Source organism: Mesoplodon mirus, assembly GCF_964341445.2.
Source record: "Mesoplodon mirus genome assembly, chromosome: 11".
Classification (NCBI taxonomy): Eukaryota; Metazoa; Chordata; class Mammalia; order Artiodactyla; family Ziphiidae; genus Mesoplodon; species Mesoplodon mirus.
Window position 1 is genome coordinate 101,220,262 of NC_138987.1, and position 19,476 is coordinate 101,239,737.

At 64.0% G+C, this 19,476-nt stretch overlaps 2 protein-coding genes across 2 annotated transcripts in view; one reads left to right on the plus strand and one right to left on the minus strand.

The window, feature by feature from the left end:
• CACNA2D4 (calcium voltage-gated channel auxiliary subunit alpha2delta 4) overlaps positions 1 to 19,476 on the minus strand; it is a gene marked incomplete at its 5' end in the record, with an annotated part of 90,962 nt that overhangs the window by 9,288 nt on the left and 62,198 nt on the right. The window contains 2 exons of the mRNA XM_082635343.1: positions 178 to 222; positions 581 to 642. Of these exons, the coding sequence (XP_082491469.1) occupies positions 178 to 222; positions 581 to 642 (107 nt within the window). The remainder of the gene's footprint in view (positions 1 to 177; positions 223 to 580; positions 643 to 19,476) is intronic.
• Positions 4,991 to 18,714, plus strand: LRTM2 (leucine rich repeats and transmembrane domains 2). The gene is made up of 6 exons (XM_082636849.1): positions 4,991 to 5,202; positions 5,827 to 5,894; positions 11,278 to 11,479; positions 11,935 to 12,069; positions 14,104 to 14,706; positions 17,078 to 18,714. Exons 4-6 carry the CDS (start codon positions 12,003 to 12,005, stop codon positions 17,512 to 17,514), a joined length of 1,107 nt encoding a protein of 368 aa, XP_082492975.1. The 5' UTR covers positions 4,991 to 5,202; positions 5,827 to 5,894; positions 11,278 to 11,479; positions 11,935 to 12,002; the 3' UTR covers positions 17,515 to 18,714.

Consider the following 19,476-nt stretch of genomic DNA (forward strand, 5'->3'; position numbering starts at 1 on the left):
CAGAAGGAGGTCAAGGCCAGGCCCTGCTGCTGACCCCTGGTCCCTGCCTGCCCGACCGCGTAGGGAGGCCCTCTGTGTGGAGCCCAGGCTGCAGGGAAGGAGGGGCTGGCCCATCGGGAGGACACGGGTTGGGGGCTGCTTCCCTCTCCCACCGTATTCCCCCCATGGGGAGCTCACACTGTCCTGGCAGCTCTCCGGGCACGGACCCTCCGCAGCGCCACACTGGAGGGAAGAGGGGGACCGTGAGCTGTGCACCCGTGTGTGTGTGGTGTGTGCGTGTGTGTGATGCATCCGTGTGGGGATGGAGTCCACAACACACCTGTGATGTGTGTGCACCATACCCGTTTGGTGACTGTGGTGTGTACTCAGCGGGTATGTGCACAGTGTGACGTGTGTGTGCTTGTGTGGTGCGCCCGTGGCGCATGCCTGGCGTGTGTGCCTTGCGTGTGTGCGTGGGGAGTGTGTGCTGGGGGGTCCGGCGCTGAGATGCAGGCAGGGCCTTGCTGGTGGCAGCAGCCGGGTGCACAGGTCGGGGGTCCTCCCCCTGAGCGTCCCCCCTCCCCCGACCCCTGGCACCCACCTGCCGGGTGGCCGCCCAGAACGTGCGCTGCAGGAACCCCATCCTCATCTGCACGCCCACGGCTGCCAGGAGCGGGCAAGGCCAGGCCATGGGGGTGTTTGGGGACGGGGTCGGGGGGATGGTGAGAGAAGACATCAGATCTGAGTCAGAGGGAGGAGGCCCATCAGCAGGGGGTGGGGGCCACTAGCAGCCTGCAGACCAGCTTCCTGGTGGGGGGCACCGGGGGCTCTGTCTCTGCATCCCTGGAGCTCGAGGCAGGCGCCCCGGGAAGGCCGCTCTCCCCTTTCCCGCAGAGACCTAGGCTGGATTTCAGGGCCTCCGTGGGTAGTTACAGCCCCTCCACCCGGCTCCGCTCCAGCCCCCCACCCCGGTCTCTAAGAAGGCTCCTTCCTCGCAAGTCGGGTCCGTGTCACCCAGGCCTGCAGGAGTCTCCCCGTCCCGGAAAACCAGGCTTCGGTGCTGCCGCTCCCAAGGGCCGCCACGCCTCTCTGGTCCCCAAACGCTTGGAGAACACAAGCCAGTGCCCAGATGCCAAGAGAAATCTGGGGCCAGAGAATAGAAAGAAAGGCAGGTTATAGTGAAAGAAAAAGAATAAAGAAACGAGGCCGGCCTCCTACCGTCAGAGACAAGAATATAGAAAGTGTGTTGAGTGCCAGGCACCCTGCGTCCTGAGCTTGTGTCCACACAGCAGGCCAGCTCTGCTATCACTGGGGCTTCACGGCTGGGGAAGCCTCGCCCGAGCCGCCTGGCCCCTGAACACAGAAGCAGGACCCACGCGCCGGTGTGTCTAAGGCACCTCACCTCTCTCCTCTGGCCTGACTTGAGCCCCCGTCGGGAGGGGGCTGACAGGCCTGGGTAAGCTCCCTGCTCAGGGCCTGGTCCCCTTGTCTGTGACGTGGGGATGGGTCGGGGTTCCAGCCACTAGGCCGTGTTCACGAGACATTCTGCAGTCACCCCAGTGACAGCTCATTGGAGAGACTTTCCATCATATTCGGGGGCTTCTTTGTTGCTGCAAGTTCGGAGGGGTGGGTAAAAGGCGTGGGCCCGAAGGGGACTGGTAGGCCCACATCTCGGTTCATGACAAAGAGGACAGACCCAGGTGCAGCACCTGAGCAGCAGGTGAGGCATGTCCCCTCCCCCCATTTCTCTCTAAGGCTGTGGGAGGCCCCTCGGCCCCTCCCCTCATTCTTCCTGTCAGGACCACCCTTGATGTTCACTTTAGACAGATTTCTCTCACCTGTAGAAAAAGGCTGCATGAAAGAGAGGAACCTCCTAACAACTGTCAGAGGGGAGTCACGCGAAAGCTTAGGACGTTTGAACCTTTGGGATTTAGGAACGCTTATTTACCCTGACCTTGGCCTCTGGGTCAAAGCTCTCAGACTCTTTCTCCAGCGAGACTCGGCCTCTCCATGTCTCGCCGCCAAGTCTCCTGGAGTCCCGGCATCTCTGAGCTGGGAGAAATTCTGTGATTCCTCCACAGGGAGTCTCGAGAGAGCGGGGTTAGTGCTCCTCTAATGAAGCAGGATTTTGAGCTTGTGGGTAGAGATGGGAGGAGACCTCAAGCCCATTCTCCGGAACCAGGCTCCATCTCAGTGGAACCACAGGCTCCTCCAAGGCAAGCCCCGCTCCTAGGATTTAGGACTTCCAACTGCCCGCTGCCAGTCCCCTTGGGTCACCCGTAGGCATCTCAAACTTCACAGCTTCACAACCTAACTCCGGCTTTTCCTCCCCAAACCTCCCCACGTGGGGACACATCTTCTACCTAATTGTTATCATTTTCTCGCCTCCCACCCAAGTGCTGCTGCCTTTGTTCCAAAACGTCACGCACCTGCCCACTCTCTCCACCCCTACTGCTACCCCCAGAGCCACTTGGATTAATGCCACCGACCCCTGAGCGGGTCGCGCCCCCACAGAACCACGAGAGTGACCTTCCCGAAGATCAAATCACATCTCGCTTGCTCAAAACCTACCAAGGCCTTCCCACTGCCCTTAGAACAAAACTGAAATTCCTTTGTAACTTGGTGTCCAAGGCCCCAAGGCAGCTGGCCCCACCGCCCAACCTCTGACTTCAGCCCAAATCCCTGTCTCCCTCAAACAGGCCGAGCCTGTTCCCACCCCTGGGCGTTTGCACCAGCTGCCTTCCTCTGGGAATGCTCTTCCCTAGGACTTTAGGAGGAGGCTCCTTCTCACGGTCGGATCTCAGCCCAAACGGCATCTCCTGGGGCGGCGGCGTCCTGACTTCCCAGATACCGCAGTCCTCCGTGCGGCCGGCCGTTCACCCTCTCTCACCACTCTTCATGACTTCTTTACTTTATTCTCATTTATAGTCTGTCTTGCCCCATTGGAATGGGGGCTAAGAGCAGGCGGGAGGGTGGGGGGTTGAGTCCCGATGCCTAGCACCTCGGGTGGCACCTAGCACGCGTTGGGGCTCAGCAAAGAGTTTTCGAGCTGAATAAGTAAGTGCTTGTGAAGTCCACTGAGTCAGCCACTTGGCTGGGAAGCCGCTTACCTCCGGTGTGGGCACCTTGCTGATCCCGCATCCCTTCTGTAGATGCGGGACGGGATGCTAGCGATCTAGCTGGGCTCTGGTGCCCTCGAGGACCCGGGAGGGAACCCACAAAGAGAGGGAATTCAGGCGAGACACAAGAAGAACCTGCTCCAGGGAGAACGGTTAGCCGTGCTCTGCCGCGCCTGACGGCTTTACCTCGGGGCTCGAATTGTTTCAGATCCTTCCGTTCAACGCCTGCCTCACAGCCCAACTTGGGCTTTTCCACCCCAGACACGGCGAGAGCCCAGCCTTCTCCTGAGAGACTCCAGGGCGGCCCTCGGCCCCCATTCCCTCGCTCCAGTGGACCCCAGGCTGGCCACCCTGCCCCCAGTACCTCCTGGAAGCCTGCTGTGTGCAGCAGAGAATAGCCCTTGGTGCTGGGCTTTGCAGACAGGGCAGAGCGCACAGTGAGGAGAGAGCCAGGCCCGGCCGAGGGCAGGCGAGGCCTCCATCCTTCCAGGCTGCTCCCCCCTCCAGGCCTGTGTTTGGCGGGTCCTTGTGTTACAGCCCGACCTCGGTCCCCAGGGGGACCCACCACAGTCGGATGGAGGAGGAGCGATGCAGCCCCCTTCCTCCTGCCCCAGCCCGGCCTGTCCCCCATCGGGGCCAAGTCCCGCCTTCCCTCTGCCTGCTTTCCTGCAAAGCAGCTTTTCTTTAGGACCCACAGTTGGCTGGCAGACAAAGAGCCTCAATAAGGCCACAGGCAGCAGACGGCTTATCAAGATGCACCTCTTTGCTCTGCGTCCTGTCACCTCCTTGCTGCTTTGTCATCACAGACGGCAAAACAAAACAAAACAGCTGCGCTGCACACACAGAAACCCTCCCTGGGGGGAGGACCTGCCCCGGGGGACCCAGAAACTCCATCTTGCCCCTCGCCCTCCCACCCACTTTGTCCTTGAAACCCAGCTGCAGACTGTGCTGACCTGTACGAGGACTGCGGGGTCAGTGGGGGCCCATCTTTTAGGTACCAGCTGGGGAGCCGGTGCCCAGGGACCCCAGAGACCTGGCCATCCCTCCTGGTCACTGCAGGGCAGCCCCGGGCTGTGGGGCTCACAGGCAGCTGATGGCGGGTCAGTGCGCAACGCAGTCCAGCCTCTGGGGCTGACACCCAGCTGGACTCTTTCTTCCGGCTCATTCCTCACTCAGCCTGGCGAGGTGGATGCCTCTTCCGGGACAGCCCCCAGTGTAGGAAAGGGGGTGACCCACCCACAGAAAGCTGCCACGCGTCCTCTGTGATACGGGTCAGAGAAGAAGGTCCCGCAGGCGCTAGCCTGGGACGGTGCACCAGGACGTGAGTTCTGGTTGAGTTTTCAGGGAGCGGGATGTACCCCGTGGGTGAGGAGAGGGCCCCAGACTCCAGGAAGGACACACTGTCCTGCAGCTGGGGGACAGGAAGCATGTTTGGGAGCAGGTGAGGTGCGTGTGACATGGGCGTGGGGTGGGAGATAGGGCATCCCTGCTGGGTCGAACGGCGGAGCAGACAGAAGAGGGTGTGGGAGCATCCTGAGTCAAGGGGGGTCTCGCAACTCAACTCGCACCCAGGGCTGACAGTGGACCCCCCAGAAAGCAGGCGAAATGGAAAAGGGATGCCAGAAACATGCCACGTGTCCGGCTGTCAGGTAGGTTTCAAGAGATGCCAGGAAGGTCACCTCGGGTCCAGGTCTGGCCGGCGGCTCCTCCCCTGACTTGGTCCCTGGCTTCCTTTGCTTTGGATCAACACTTGCCTTCCCTTGGAATATCAGTTTATCCCACTCCTTTGTCCTGATTGGCTGGTAAAGACATCTCTGAGTTCTTGATACCAGTCTCTTCCCATCCAGCCGAGAGCCAGGAGCAGAAGCCCAGGCCGGGGAGGCGGGGCTGGGTTTAGCCCCTCCTCAGGGCTCACCCCAGGGTGCCCCAGGCAACCTGACCCCAGGCCCCCGGCCCGGCCTGCCTGCATTTCCCTCCCCAGATAGCCCCGGTCTGGGGTCACAAGGCTCAGTGACCTCTGCGTGACCGTGTGCCACCGGCTGTGTGGCCTGGGGCCCCTTTCCGAAGGACCACCAGGCAGATGGGCCCCCGTACACCCCTCCAGGTACCCCCTCTGGAATAAGCCGTCTCTTGACAGAGACCCAGATCAGCTTTCCCTTCCTACAGGCAGGGTGGGAGATACTGCCCCTACCTCTGAACAGGATTCAGACCCAGCTTCCTGGGGCCTTTGTCCCCTGGGTCCTGCCCCTGTGTCCCCAAAGGCAAGGGGAGAGGGGACAAAGCCAGAGGGGGCGGCAGCCAGGGCAGGGAGAGCCTGTGGAGGTGGGGAGGGAAAATAGAGGGACCTGGTAAACAGTCCTCCTCCCGCTGGAGTTCATGGCCACGTCTCCCCGAAAGGGGAGCGTTTCAAGGGTGAGCGCCTCCGGTGTGTGTGCGCCCGTGTGCCCGCCTTCCGTGCGCCCGCCTTCCCGTGTGCGCGCCTGTCGCTGTCATCACGGATATTCCCCCGCTGTCACTCCGCTGCTCTCTGCTCCGCACACGCGCTCCCCCTCCCCGCCTGCCCCTCTCCACGGCTCCCGCGTCCCTCCCTCTCCTCCTCGGTGTGTTAATGACCTGGCCAGCCGCTGTGGGAGACGGCTTCAGGCGTTCCTCCCGCTGGGGCTCTGCGTGCCAGGTCCTGCTGGGGGATCAGGCTGGTGCCGCTGCGCTCGCTGTCTCCTTTCTCCAGGAATCCCAGGAGGGGCTCACTGGACGGCTCAGACCACTTGATTCAGGGCGCTCGCTGGGGTGCGGAAGGTGAGTGCCGTGCGCTGGGCAGGGGCGCGGGGGGGTGCAGGAGCCAGGATTGGGGCCGAGCCCATCTCCGCTGGGTTCCTTGCCTGCATGGACAGCTGCTTTGCCTCCTGCCTGGGGGCAGTGGCTGGGGCTGGGGCGATGCTCAGGACCAGACCCCTGGGCAGCCAAAGGACACAGGGAACTCTGACCTCCCAGTGTTGGGGACAGGAGCTGGGATTCTGCTGGGGAAGGAGGGGAGGAGGCATTGCCAGTGCCGGATGACAGGCCCGGTGGCATAGAAACCCGTCTCTGCAGCATGGGGGGCGCCAGCCAGGAGCCTTGTGCCGCCTGCATGCCCGGCTCAGCAGGCAGCCCCAGGGACTTGGGTGCCAGGGGGAAGGGGGTGCTGGTGACAGGGCCGGCACACAGGACGTCTGTGGGGTGGCAGGCTGGAAGGCTGGCGCCGAGGTGTGGGCAGGGACCAGGGGTGCTGACCGGCCTCTACAGGACACCCTCAGCGAGGCACGCTGGCCTCTAGCAAGCTGTCCTTGGACAGGGGTGCAGAGGGTCCCCCCAGCTGGACCTGAGTCCCTGGCTCGTATGGGGGGCGTGGCTGGGAGTGGATGCGGGAGAGGAGCCTCGGAGCCCTTCCTCCGGCCCTTCCTCGAGGCTCCAGCTCTGCTTCCAGCCCGCCCGGGCCCGGAGGGGCTGGGGTCCCCCAGCTGCACACCCTCTCTACCTACGAAGAGCTCAGGAAGCCTTGGGGGGCGGGGTGGACTCAGCTTAGGGGTGGGTGGTACATGGCCGGGGCAGGACAACGCAGGACAGAGGCCGTCTGACCGGGAGTCCCAACCTCCCCGCTCACTCTCGGGGCCCTTTGTCCTCTCCCTGAGCTGCTGTCCGCCTGTCTGGGGTGGCTGGTGGGGACACTGGCACCTGGCTGTCAGGCCGCCTGGGGCATTGCCTGGTCTGGCTCAGACTGACACCGGGCAGCTTAGCTAACTGCAGGGCCGGGGGCGGCGCTGAGCGTGTGGAGATGGGCCGGGGAGCGCAGCCGGGAGGGGACCCGCGGCCATGTCCCCCTCCATACCAGCACAGGCTCCATCCAGCTTTGCCAAGAGAGGGAGACCAGGGAAGCCGGCTGGGGGTGCCAGGAGGAGGATGGGGGGGGAGCTTCTTCAGCAACCGATCTGGTTCCTTTGGGGTTTGGCTGGAAGCTGCGCCTGGGACAAGCAAACCCTGCTCCCATTTCCAGCCCCCAACGCTGAGGGGCACGGGGAGGGGGGTGTTTTAGTGCTGGGGTGCCTGGGGAGGCCTCCCCCCTCCTCCTACACAGATCAGGCCTCTCCACCCTGCCTGCCCGGGTCCACCTCCCGAGCCAGGCCCGCGGGCCCAAGAGCAGCTCCTGCGAGGGGTGATGGGGGCTTTTCTGTTCCGCTTCCCAGAGGGTCTGGTTGGGAGTGGGAATGTCTGACAGGGAAGGGGGACGAGGACACGAGGCTGCCGGAAGGCGGGCGTGAGGACGGGGCGCGCGGTTACACATGCACCAGGGGGTTTGTCTGTTCCAAGGACAAATGTAGAGATTTTAAAAAACCAGCTTCCGCGCTGCCTGGGCCGCGCGTGTTACGGGGATGCCAGGCAGGGAAGAGGTGGGAAGGGCCCAGAAGGCCAGACCGGTGGCTGCAGGTGGAGCACGCGGCCTGGACAGCACCCCCAGGGCTCAGTGCGGGCACCCGCTGTCCCCCATCCGCTGTCCGGGTGCCCCTCAGCCCGGCTGGGCGGGTGGGAAGATGCTGCCCTTGAAGCCCCAGGCGTGGCCTCCGTCCCGGCCCTGCCGCTCACTAGCCCGTGACCTTCACCTGTCTGCACAATGGAGGGGCGCACAGGCCTTGTCCCGGGTTGGGGAGCCTTGACCAAAGGGAGATCCCTGGGGAGGGGGTACACGGCAGGCCAGCAAGACGTCCCAGGGGGCAGGAGCCCCAGGTCAAGGCACAGTGGGCGCTGGTGGCTGTGCGGCTTGGACACTGACTTGGGGGGATGGACGTGACCACGCAGCACCAGAGGAAGGGCGTGGACACCAGGCCCGGGTGGGTTTACTGGAGGTTCCTGGCTGGAGACTGAGGCAGCCCTGCCCAGAGGAGGAGGGGTGGGGTGCAGGAGCACAGAGGGGTCAGGGCTCCCACCCTAACCTGGGCGTCGGTGGGGGTGGGAGGGAGGCAGGCCGCTCCTCCCGGGGGGCAGGGAAGGCGTCCCCGCCCCCGCCCCCCCCAGTCTCCGGGGGCTGCCGCACCCCATGCGACTCCGCAGGAGCCCGTGGGCCCTTCTGCTCCTGCCGCCACCCCCGCGGAGCTCCCAGCCCACCTCCTCACCTCAGCCCGCCCCCCCCCCGCAAGACCCCTGCCTCCCTCTACCCACGGCATCTGTGACGCCCCCGGGAAGAAGGTTGGCGGGGAGGGGGCGACCCGGCTTGATGAGGGCACCTGCGTCGGGCACAGAGAGGCAGCGGAAGGACAAGGAGAGGCCGGTCGGCGTGAAGCGCTGCTCAAACGCGAGGGTGCAGCCCTCTCCCTGCTCCAGGAGCCTCCACGGGCAGGCGGGTCAGCAGAGCCGGCCTCCAGGCTTTGGAGGCCGCTGGTCGGTATCTCTGTCGCCAGGCCACTTGGGCCCGAGGCTGCACTCTCCACTACCTGCCCTTAGGCAAGTTACTACGTCCCGAGCCTCAGTGTCCCCATCTGCAAAATGGTGTCAACAGTGCTTCTAACCCCAGAGAGCTGTTGCGGGCACTGGGAACCATACACAGGCGCTTCCCTGTGGGCATGGTTTCTCCCCGTGCGGAGCCCTCCTGCAGGAGCTGTTACCATCAGCATCCCCCATCGCCGCCGCCCCCTGCTGCCTGAGCCCCAGCCATCCCCTGCCGTGGCCTCCCGGGAGGTGCCGGGGTCTGCCCTGCCAGGAGAGAAGTGACCTAGCCCAGTGCTTCTCGAACGTAACCAGGTGCGTGAATGGCCTGAGATCTTAAGAGGCGGATCCCGACCCTGTCGGCCTGGGCTGGGTCTGGGAAGCCCCTGGTGAGGCTGGTGCTGATAGTCCGTGGACCACGCCGGTGTAGCAGAGGGCTGGAGCCCAGAGCCCGCGGTTCTATCCTGGGGGCGGGGGGTCACTCGGGCTGCAGCTCCTCAGCCCCATCCTCTATCCTGATTCTCTCAGCAGAGCCCAGCGAAGGAGGCTGGGGACCCCGCTGGGTCCACCCTCCTCTCTGTGTCCCTGTCCCTGGGACTGGGACAGAAATGCCCACAGGCTGTGGGGCTTGGAGCCCTGAGACCGCCACCTCACTCGTTTCCGTTGCCCGTTCTCCCACCCGAGTGGGGACTTCCCTCCCAGACAGTGTGAATTTATTCCGCAGTGGCCACGCCTGCCTGAGCCGCTGTGCTCCTAGCATCCTAATGTAGGTCACCCCTTTCCTAACGAGGTAGATGCTTCTGGGGGCCGGAAGGGGTCCTGGGTTGGAGGTGGGCTGGAAGGCAGGGTGCTGGACCCCACAGCGCCTGAGGGGTGCTTCTGTGGTCTCCAGGGGGCGCAGGCTACATCCCCATGGACCTGGGGGGGGGGCTTGTTCTTGTCGCATTTCTCCAGAGATCCCAGGGCGTGGGTCTGAGTGTGGGAAGGGTCCTGGGTTGGGGGCAGCCCTCGGGGGGCTTCTCTAGACCCTGCTTCTAGGCTGGAGGTTCCCCCGTGCATCTGTCTGCCGGGGGCATGCAGGAACTGCGGGAGTGAATAGCCTCTGAGGATGCTGGAGGGCTGCCAGCACGTGCGTGAGTGCACCCGTGTGAGTGTGCGTGTCAGCACGTGCCTGGCTGCATGCTCTCGGGGGGGGGTCTGCATCACATGCTCTGTTGAGAGCCTGTGTGTGCACCCCGCTCAGTGCACACACGTGTCTCCCCCCAGGGGCCACTGCTGGGGGACAGTCACCAGGGAGCGGGCCTCCGTCCCTGACCGGCCGTGTGACCAGGCGTGCTGGTCTCCATCTCTGAGCCTGGCTGGCTGCGGACCCGCCTGACACCGTGCAGGCGCTGTGAGCTGCTGACCCGCGGGTCCTCGCTGGCGAGAGGAGTGCGGGACTATTCCAGGGGCCGGGGCCGAGGCTCACAGAGAGGGTGGATGGCGTTCTCAGTGATGGAGGTCTGGGAGGCTGTGTGTGAGTGCAGCCCATGGTGATTGCCATGTGCCGGCTGCTGGCCTGGCACGGGCCCAGGCACAGAGAAAGAGACCCAGGTGTGAGACTGGGGGACCAAGAGAGGTCCTGCAGACGCGCTGTAAGCCGCTGCCCCTCCCCGCGGACACAGGGCACTGATGTCTCCCTACGTCTACCCGGGGCTCAGGACCAAGCTCGGAGTCCCCTAGACTGCCTTGCAAGATAACGTGTCCTGATTTCAGCAAATGTTAGACTGACCCTCACGGAGGGCAGTGTGTTCTGGTCATCACCTTTAGAGATAAGGGAACCGAGGCCCAGAGGGTTTCCGTGATTTGTTTAAGTTATACAGCGAGGGAGCGGCCGGCAGGGATTCGAACCCAGAGCCCTCCCTGACCTGGGAGTCTGAGCCAGGAGCCCGGGGGACCTGGCCCTGGGAGGGTAGCTGGAAAAGACCCCTCAGCTGCTCTGGGCATCTGCTCCGCCCCCAGCCCAGGGCCCCAGACCCATCCTGCAGGCATGTGGGTCTGCACCCCTCGCCCCACACCTGCCCAGTGCGACTCGCTCTGCAGCCCCTGTGAGGCTGCGAGCCCCCTGGTGGGGGGTGAAGCTCACAGCGACACGCAGGCCCCCCTAGCAGTCCCCCTCCCCAGCAGGCCCCCATCCTGAGCGGGCGCCCTTGCCGGGGCCTAGCTGCGGGCCCCCGGGGCTGCAGGGCTCATGGGCTCATGGGGCCAGGAGGCTGCTTGGCAGTGGTGAGGGGGAGGAGAAGGGAGAGGCGCCCAGTGCCTGAGGGAGACCCTGCTCAGATGCTGAGGTTCCAGCGGCAGCCCCCACCCCTCAGCCCTGCTCTGCTCTGCCACTGGCCCCTCGGGATCCCAGAATTAAGGCGGCTGTGGGAGGGGAGCGGGAGGCTGCAGCCTGGAGCCCCCAGGTCCAGCGTGGCCACCGAGCAGGGGAGGCTGCTGGCCCATCACTGTCTGTTCGCCACCTCGCGCTGGGCCGGCGGCAGGGGGCCCGCAGTCTCCTTTCCCGCCCCTGTGACAGGCCCCTGGCCACGCCTGGAAGGGAGCGGGACCAGGACAGGGCCTGTGCCGTTGGGCTGGGGCAGGGCAGGTCACCTGGGAAGGGGGAGGCCCCCTCGCCCCTCGGGAAGAGGAGCCGCTCTCTGCGCCGCAGCCTCGCCCTCTCCCTGCCCCTGTCCCCCGACGGCAGCGGCTGCAGCAGAGCCCCTGAGCTGATGAGGTTTATCCCAGACCTGCCGGCGGCGGAAGACAGAGCACGGCCGCTCACCCCCCGGGAGACCGCGGAGGGCAAGCAGGGGGCTTTCCCGTGGCCAGAGCCGGGCCTGGGCCTCACCCGCGAGCCAACGGCCGCCCCTGCGCGGGGCCCGGTCTCTGCCTCCTCGGGGGCCATGGTAAGAGCACAGCGGGGCTGGGGGGCCAGCGGGCCCTCGATGATTTCCGCGCCTGGGACGTGGGGGAAGCCCAGAGGCAGAGGAGGCTACGTGGCTCCAAACACGTTTACGAGATCATCCAGGGAGACAAGAAGAGGCGGGGAGAGGCTGGGCGGGAGGTGAGGGGTGCAGGGTGGGTGACGGCTCCTGCATTGCCCAGCACTGGCCTCAGCACTGTCTCCGGCGTCAGGGCTCCTGGGATGCCCGCCTGCCCCTCCACGCGCCCCCCTGCTGTCGAGGGAGGTTGAGGCTCCTGGCTTCTCGGCCCCCTTGCTCCTCTTTTTTCCCCCTGCCCAGGGAATCAGAGCCGAGAAACACAGGAGGGGAGGGTAAAGAGACACCGGGCCCCCTCCCTAACCCGGGGCTGTACCGGCCTGACACCTGCTTCCGCTCAGCTCTCTCTCCCTCTCTCTCAGGACTGACCGAGCGGACAAGGGGCTCCTCTCTCCCTCGAGGTGCCGGGCCTGACAGCCGTGCAGCCACCATGCTGGCCCCGGGCAGCGGCCCCGAGCTGAGGACCTGGTTTGCCCCGCTGTGGAGGCAGATCTCTTGTGAGTGGAGGCGGGGGTCGGCTTAGCGGCGATGCAGGGATGCTCTTCCCAGGCGTCCATGGCCTGGGTCTGGGAAGCAGGGCCCAGTCCCCGCAGCCCTGCCCACGGTGCCGGGGGAAGACCTGCTTCTGAGCTCTGTGGCGGGCGGGTCGGGGGCAGGGGCTCCACAGGCAGCTCTGTCCCCCCAGGGAGGTCTGCTTCCGCCCCCAGGGGCCCCAGCGAGTCCTGCTGCCCTAATGGCAAACCGCCCTCTCCCTGCTCAGCCATCAGCTGGGTGGGCCTGGAGGCCTCTCTTAGGGCTCAGCCCCCATAGCTCCGAGACGGAGGGAACCAGGGGGCTCTGGGGACGTGACACTGGAAGGGACCTTAGGGAGGGGGTCCAGCCCCTCCTCCTGCATACGGGGAAACCGAGGCCGCCTACTCCCCACAAGGGAAGCTTGTGAGCTGTGGGGTGAAGAAAGCCCTGGGAATTCTCTTTACGAGGTGAAGGGTCAAGGCTACAGGGTAAGAGGTAAGAATGGTCTCGAGGGATGTCCCTCGGCCTGGCTCCTGGCCGCGCACGGTCAGCCCTGTGATGCCTGCTGCCCTAAGACACAAGCGGCCTGAATTATTCACCACGAAGAGCAGCTGATCCCGAGGGACCCAGCTCCCCTTTCAACCTCCTTTTGAATCACTCAGCACCTCGCAACACAGGGCTCTGTTTTCTTGCCACTAGAGCTTTTACGCCAGCCTGAATTTCTCAGGGGTGGGGGGACAGTGACCTGTAGTTATGTTGGTCCTTTTGAGAGGGAGGCTGGATGGGTTGAATGTTTTTCTGGGGAAAGTGAGGTCTGAGGAATTCAGTTGACTTCCAGAAGGCATGGCAGGGGTAGTCTGACAGGCTGACCTGGCCGCAGTCAGCTCAGAGAGCAAGACGGTCAGTGGCCCAGCAGGTGACCTCAGGTGGCCGGAAGGGCTTCCAGTTGGCGTCCATGGCCGTGCCTGTGCTCATTTCCCCCCGAGAACAAAGACGCTCAGGTGTCAGCCTGGCAGGTGCCTCTCAGGAGTCACTGATCCTCCAGGAAAGGGGGGTACAGTCCCACCCTGTTCCTTCAGGGTCAGCAGACCCCTACTAGACACAGACTCAGGACCGTCCCCTCCAGACCCCTGGTCAGGGTGGCTGCTGCCCTGCCAGCTGGAGCTGAGCGGCCGGCACTCCTCGGCTGTGGCCTTTCCTCCCGGCCCGGGGGGATCCTCCCTTCCCCTTCCACAGGGACACCCTGGGGGACAGTCGGGGGCTTTGCAGTCACTCTTAGAAGGGTGGGCCACGGAACGAGCTGCCCTGCGGGACTGTTCTCTGAGCACCCGTCCCCCTGCAGCCCTGCCACAGGGGCCCTGGGCAAAACATGGGACCGTGAAAGGAATGCTGTCAATAGATCTGTCCTGTGGAAATTGGGGACAGGAGCCCAGGCTAAGGGCAAGGCGGCTGTAGAGTGAGAACAGATGTGGGACTTGCCCTGGGCCCACAACTTTCGGGGCTCGCGCCCCAGCGTCCTCCACGTGGATGTGGAACTCGGCATCTCACCCCGCCGTTTCCACAGTGGTCTCTGGGGTGGGGCCCGGGCGGGCCCGGTCTCCCTCGTCACCCTGAGTCGCTGGCCCACCTTGAATATGGGACTCATGCAGACCGGGGGTGGGGGTGGTGGCGGTGCAGAGGGGAAGGAAGCAGAGCCATTTTCTCTGGACAGAATCCTTCCAGGGCAGCGGCCCTGGGAAAGGAACATGGGGCGGCCCCTCTGACACCCTCATATCCTCTGTCGCGTCAGCGTCTGTGGTGTCGGGGCCGTGTGGGGACCCCGGCCGCCCGGCGGTGTCCATCCACGTGGACGTGCTGCGGGGGGTTAGCTGTGTTTCTACGTGGTCAGGAAGCGCTAAGGCACCGCGCGTGGTTGCACCAAAGGGGATCGTGCAAGGCCGCGTGATGGGAGGCGGATGGGAGGGGAGGGCAGTGGGAGCGGCGACCCGCAGTCCTGCCACGCCCCGTCTGTCCCCCAGGGCTCACCTGCTGGATTGCCCTGTGCACGGCGGAGGCCGCCCCCGCCTGCCCCTTGACCTGCACGTGCGACGGCCACGGCCTGCAGGTGGACTTGCAGGTGGACTGCAGCAGCCGGGGCCTCGCCGCGTTGCCCGTGGACCTGCCGGCCGCCACCCGCAGCCTGCTGCTCGTGAACAACAGGCTGAGCTCCCTGCCCGCTGGGGCCTTCGCCGGCCTGTCGGGCCTGCAGCGGCTGGACCTCTCCAACAACTTCCTGGACGGGCTGCCGCGTGCCGCCTTTGGGGAGCTGGCCAACCTGACGGAGCTGCAGCTGCGCAACAACAGCCTCCGCGCCCTGGACCCCGAGCTGCTGCGGCCACTGCCGCGCCTGCGCCACCTCGACCTGTCCCTCAACGGCCTGGCCCGGCTCCCGCCCGGCCTCTTTGACGGGCTCTCCGCCCTGCGCTCCCTGTTCCTGCGCGCCAACCGCCTGCAGAGCCTGGACCGGCGGACCTTCGAGCCCCTGGCCAGCCTGCAGCTGCTGCAGGTGGGGGACAACCCCTGGGAGTGCGACTGCCACCTGCGGGACTTCAAGCACTGGCTAGAGTGGTTCTCTTACCGAGGTGAGCGCGGGTCAGGTCAGGCAGGGGTGGGCCCAGCCTGGCCACGGGCGGGCAGAGCGGCTCCGCGCCCCCTCCTTCCCACCCCCTCCGCTCCCAGCCGCCTTTCTCTGCCCCGTCTCCTCAGGCTGACTCTCCGTAACTGGCTCTCCCTTCTGTAGGTGTCAGGATGGACTTAAGCACACAGTGTCATTGTCCCCTGCCTCTAGGCTTCCCTGGCCCAGGAGGAGGAGGGATAAAACCACCCTCGCCCCTCTGAATAATGCAGCCACCTCTCAAGTACCCACAGCGTCGGGAGGGTGGAATAGAGTTCAAATCCACAAATGCAGTCACGTTTCCTTTTTGACGATGATCTCAACTCCTCCTCCCTAGAAGTTCTGTTATCAAAGCTTTTACTAAGAAGCCAAATGCTCCCCCTTTCGGTGACCCGGGAAAGTTCTAGAATGACCTTCAAAATGATGAAATGAAATGGACAACGAGGGCAGAGAAGTAAGCCTACTGGCTAAAGGCGCCAGATCTGGGCTTGCCTCGTGGCTCTGCCATTTACTAGCTGTGTGACCTAGAGAGAGTTGACTGACCTCTCTGTGGCTGTACCCTCATCTGTGAAATGGGGCCAACAACAATATCTATCTCAGAGAATCACTGTGCGGATTAGGTAGGTAACGCGTGGAAAGCGTCTGGAAAAGCACTCAGCATAAAGTGAGTCTGCAATACAACTTACTCATTTATATGTCCACTGGCTGGTGGAAGTCATAATATTAACCGGGCTTAATTAGACACAATTTGGTGTCCAGCACGAGGTCGGGCTCCATGAATATTTGCTGAATGAGTGAATCGATGTGAAGAGAACGCTAATGCTTTCGTCAAAGTCTTACTCCTTTTGTTTCATAGTGTTTCCACAATTTAATTATTTGCATAATATTCTCACGTGTTAGTAAATTAAAAACATTTTACAAACGATAAAGTGCCATAAAATGTTAGTCACTGTGATAATTTCTCCCGTTTTTGTGAGAGGAGAAATAATAACACTTGCATGGTTTCCAGTTTCCAAATATCTTACCATGTACATGACCTACTTGAACCCTAACTGCAGCTGAGATGGCCATTCTTATTGACAGCCTAGAAAATCGAGACTCTTAAGCAATTAAATAAGTAAAGTGATTTGCACAAGATGACCTGGCCAGGAGGGAGTCAGCCTCAGGTTTTTGGAGCAGGGAGGTAGGGTGGCTGCATCTCCACGCCCAGCCCCCGCCCGTGCAAAGGCCCTGGACAGTTCACAGGATGTAAGCCTAGGACGGGGGTCTGGAGAGCCAGACCAATGTGTGATCTGGAGGGGACGTCCTTGCCCCTCCAGTCATCGGTCATCGGGAGCTAAGGGTATGGAGGGGGAATGTACATTTTAGGAACTTTTCACTAGTAGAGTTATTTTCTGCCATGCACTCCTCCAAAAAGATCCAGACCAAACCAGAACAAAAAACCTGGGCTCTTTTCCTCAGCACCTGGGAAAGACTGATGTCTATTGTGTGAGGAGACTGCGGCGACGGGGCTGCAGGAGCCCAGGCACTTCCCTGGGGGCCGTGCCTGCGTCTAGATCTCGGGCTGCCAGAAGAGGCCCAAAGGGGGGCGTCTGGGCGGCTCCTTCTCCTCTCGCCCCGCCTGTGCTGTGCACCCTCCCCGCCCAGGCCGCGGGGTGAGCCTGCACTGCCCGCACGCCCTCCTCTGCCCTCGGGGGTCCTCAGGGTGCCCTCCAAGGTGCCACTGCGCTCACGGGTGCTGTGGCTGGGCTGCTGAGGGGCCACCACTGCCCTCAAGGAGGAAACTGCTGTCCCTGGGCCCCCCTCTCCCTCTGCCAAGGAGGAGCCTTAGGAACCACGGTCCCGCCCGCGTGGAGCAGCAGGGCCGAGGCTCTGACTTCTGTCCTTTGTGTGGGTGGGAGGGGCGCGGGGGAGCAGTCGCCGGGGAGAGCAGAGCTGGGGGTCACGGACGGCGGTCAGTGGAGAGGTCAGTTAGGAGAGGCACGGGCTGCCGCCTGGCAGGGCTCCTGGCCCCCCTTTCCTGAGCACCCGGCGGCCAGCTTGACTCTGGGAGGTGGGAGAGGTGGGAATGTTTGCTTCTCTGTCAAACGGGAGCAGGGACACTGTCCATCTTCTGGGGCTTCTGCGCGGGTTAAACGCCGTGACACGTGCACCCGCCTCCCTGTCACTGGGCGCCGTACGCCAGTCCCCCTAACCTCTCCCCTTCCTCTCCTGTCACTGTGACTCCAGGATTGATAGTGCTGCGGATGGAAACTAGGCCTCCCGGGCCTCCGTGTGGGGACCTGGGGCTGGGGGAGCGAGTGCCGGCCTCAGCGCCCCTTTTCTCTCTCCTGATGCAGGGGGGCGCCTGGATCAGCTGGCCTGCACCCTGCCCAAGGAGCTGAGGGGGAAGGACATGCGTGTGGTCCCCATGGAGATGTTCAACTACTGCTCCCAGCTGGAGGACCAGAATAGCTCAGCCGGGCTGGAGGTCCCCGGGCCACCCTGCACCAAGGTCAGCCCGGAGCCTCCCAAGCCCGAGCCCGAGCCCAGCACCGCCTGCCCCCAGAAGCAGAGGCCGCGGCCCGTGAGCGTGCGGCGGGCCATCGGCACCGTGATCATCGCCGGGGTGCTGTGCGGTGTGGTCTGCGTCATGATGGTGGCGGCCGCCGCCTACGGCTGCATCTATGCCTCCCTAATGGCCAGGTACCACCGGGAGCTCAAGAAGCGCCAGCCCCTGATGGGTGAGCCGGAGGGCGAGCACGAGGACCAGAAGCAGATCTCCTCTGTGGCCTGAGAGCCCAGCGCAGGGGCTGGGGAGCACGCCAGCCCTCCGTCTCCCGTCCCCTTTCTACCTTCCTCCCAGCCTGCCAGCGAATGGGCCGTGTCTCCACGGACTCCGGAGCGTCCGGAAGATATCAGTACGCTGACGCTCCTCTCTGGACCACCAGCGCTCTGGACCGTGGGCAGAAAAGACGTGTGTGCGAGCAAAGGCTCCTGGACCCAGCGCCCCCGTGCCCCTGCGGCTCCCAGTGCGGTCACAGCCGGTGACGCCCCCCACCTCTGGCTCGATCCACCTTATCTGCATCTAGGGGGTGCGGGGCCGGTTTCTGCGACTCTCTTCTAAGCCAGGAAGATGTTGGGCCCAGCTTCCGATGGCTGGTACCACTGTGCATTCAGACCAGACCAGCCACCTGGACCAGCACTTGGCAACCCAGCACCACGCCCTCGCCAGAGCCATCTGTCCCTGGATCACCAACCACCCAGCTCCGGGTCACGAATCATTCCCACTCAAGCTCGGCGTCACACACACAGTCACGTAGGGACAGAGGTCGTGGGGCCTCAGGCAGCAGAGCCAGGTGTCCCCCGTGGCCTCAGCCCTTGGGCCACACAACCTCCTGCAGCGGGCGGGGAGAAACCCAAACCCATGGTACACGGATCCCTTCCAGATCCTCTCAAGAGGCCAAGGTGGTGCTGCCGGATGAGACTGCCCGTCACCATGGCAACCCGCTCACACCTCTCCTGCTGGGATTTCCAGGGACGCCTGCCCAGAGGCCTGGAAGCTGCAGCGTGTGTGGATGGTGGCCTCCCGAGAGCCCGGCCACGCACCACCGGACTCATCCTCAGCGCTGCCGAAGTACGTCCCCGCCAGGCCCCGTGGGGACCCACACCACTCCCGCTCCCACCGACTGCGGCCCGAGAACCGCAGCTCTGCACCTCCCACTGCCGTGCCCCACACTCAGCACCTCTGGGCCCGTGCGCCAGGGGACTGGCTCATCCTCTGCGACCCTCCTGCCAGCATATACCAAACAGACCCCGGGAGCAGGGAAAGGACCCCCCCGTTCTGCTCAGAGGTCTCAGTAATGGGGTCCTTTTCCCAGCGTTCTGTGAGCTCAGTCTGGCTTCCCAGAGTCCTCGTGGCACCTGGACTGGGGCCCAAACCAGAGCCAGGGCCCAGGGGCCCATCTGCTCGTTCCCTGCACCCCCTACAAAGGGACAGAGGCTGGGGGTGGGCGTGGGCGGGGGCAGTGCAGGGTGGGGGTCAGCGGTCCCCTTTCCGAGGTCTGCCCTCCTGGGGAGTGTGATCCCGGTGAGTCCTGGGCCTCTCGCTCTGCAGGGCATCAGCCTCCCCGCCGCTTATGGAGGGTCAGGGGCCAGCAGGCCAGTTTCTGGCTCTGCGACGGCCGCGAGTCTAGGGAGTGGCCCTGGGGAGGCCGTCAGAACGTGGTTCTGAGGCAGGACAAGGATAGAGGGGGCCGGGTGCAGGCCGCCCACTGGGCTGGCCTGCAGTCTTCCTTCTTTTGGGGTGCCAGCCGACACCAGACCTGGGGATTTTCTCAAGGGAGTCAGGGGAGGCTGGACGTTGTCGGTGGTGGTGTCTTCAGCCTAAGACAGAAGATTTTTAAAGGCAAAATTATATTTCTGGTTTGTTGTTTCAGATGACCAATAAAGACTGTATTTTCCTATGTACTTCCTGGTTTCCTTGGGCGGGAGGGGACGCAGGAGCCAGGAGCCGGGATGGTGGCTTCTGCCCGCTGACCTCCCCAGATGGGTGCACAGGGTGTCCCCAGGCCCCTAAGGAGGACGGCAGCTCCCGCCCGAGGCCTGGCCTTGGGGCGCCCCTGGGAGGGCAGCGGGGGAGCGCAGACCCCCGGGCCTGCTCCCAGCCCCGCTGCGAGCGAGGCTGCCCTGTGGTCAAGGGCAGACGGCCACTGGGTAGGAGGTGTGCCTTGGCCCTGGGGACCCTCCTGCTGCCTGC

Bases quoted from the DNA above. Each gene is read 5' to 3' on its own strand.
- LRTM2 (XM_082636849.1), top strand. From the start codon at position 12,003: ATGCTGGCCCCGGGCAGCGGCCCCGAGCTGAGGACCTGGTTTGCCCCG. The intron at 12,070-14,103 runs GTGAGTGGAGGC...TCTGTCCCCCAG, and splicing joins GCTGTGGAGGCAGATCTCTT to GGCTCACCTGCTGGATTGCC. The intron at 14,707-17,077 runs GTGAGCGCGGGT...CTCCTGATGCAG, and splicing joins AGAGTGGTTCTCTTACCGAG to GGGGGCGCCTGGATCAGCTG.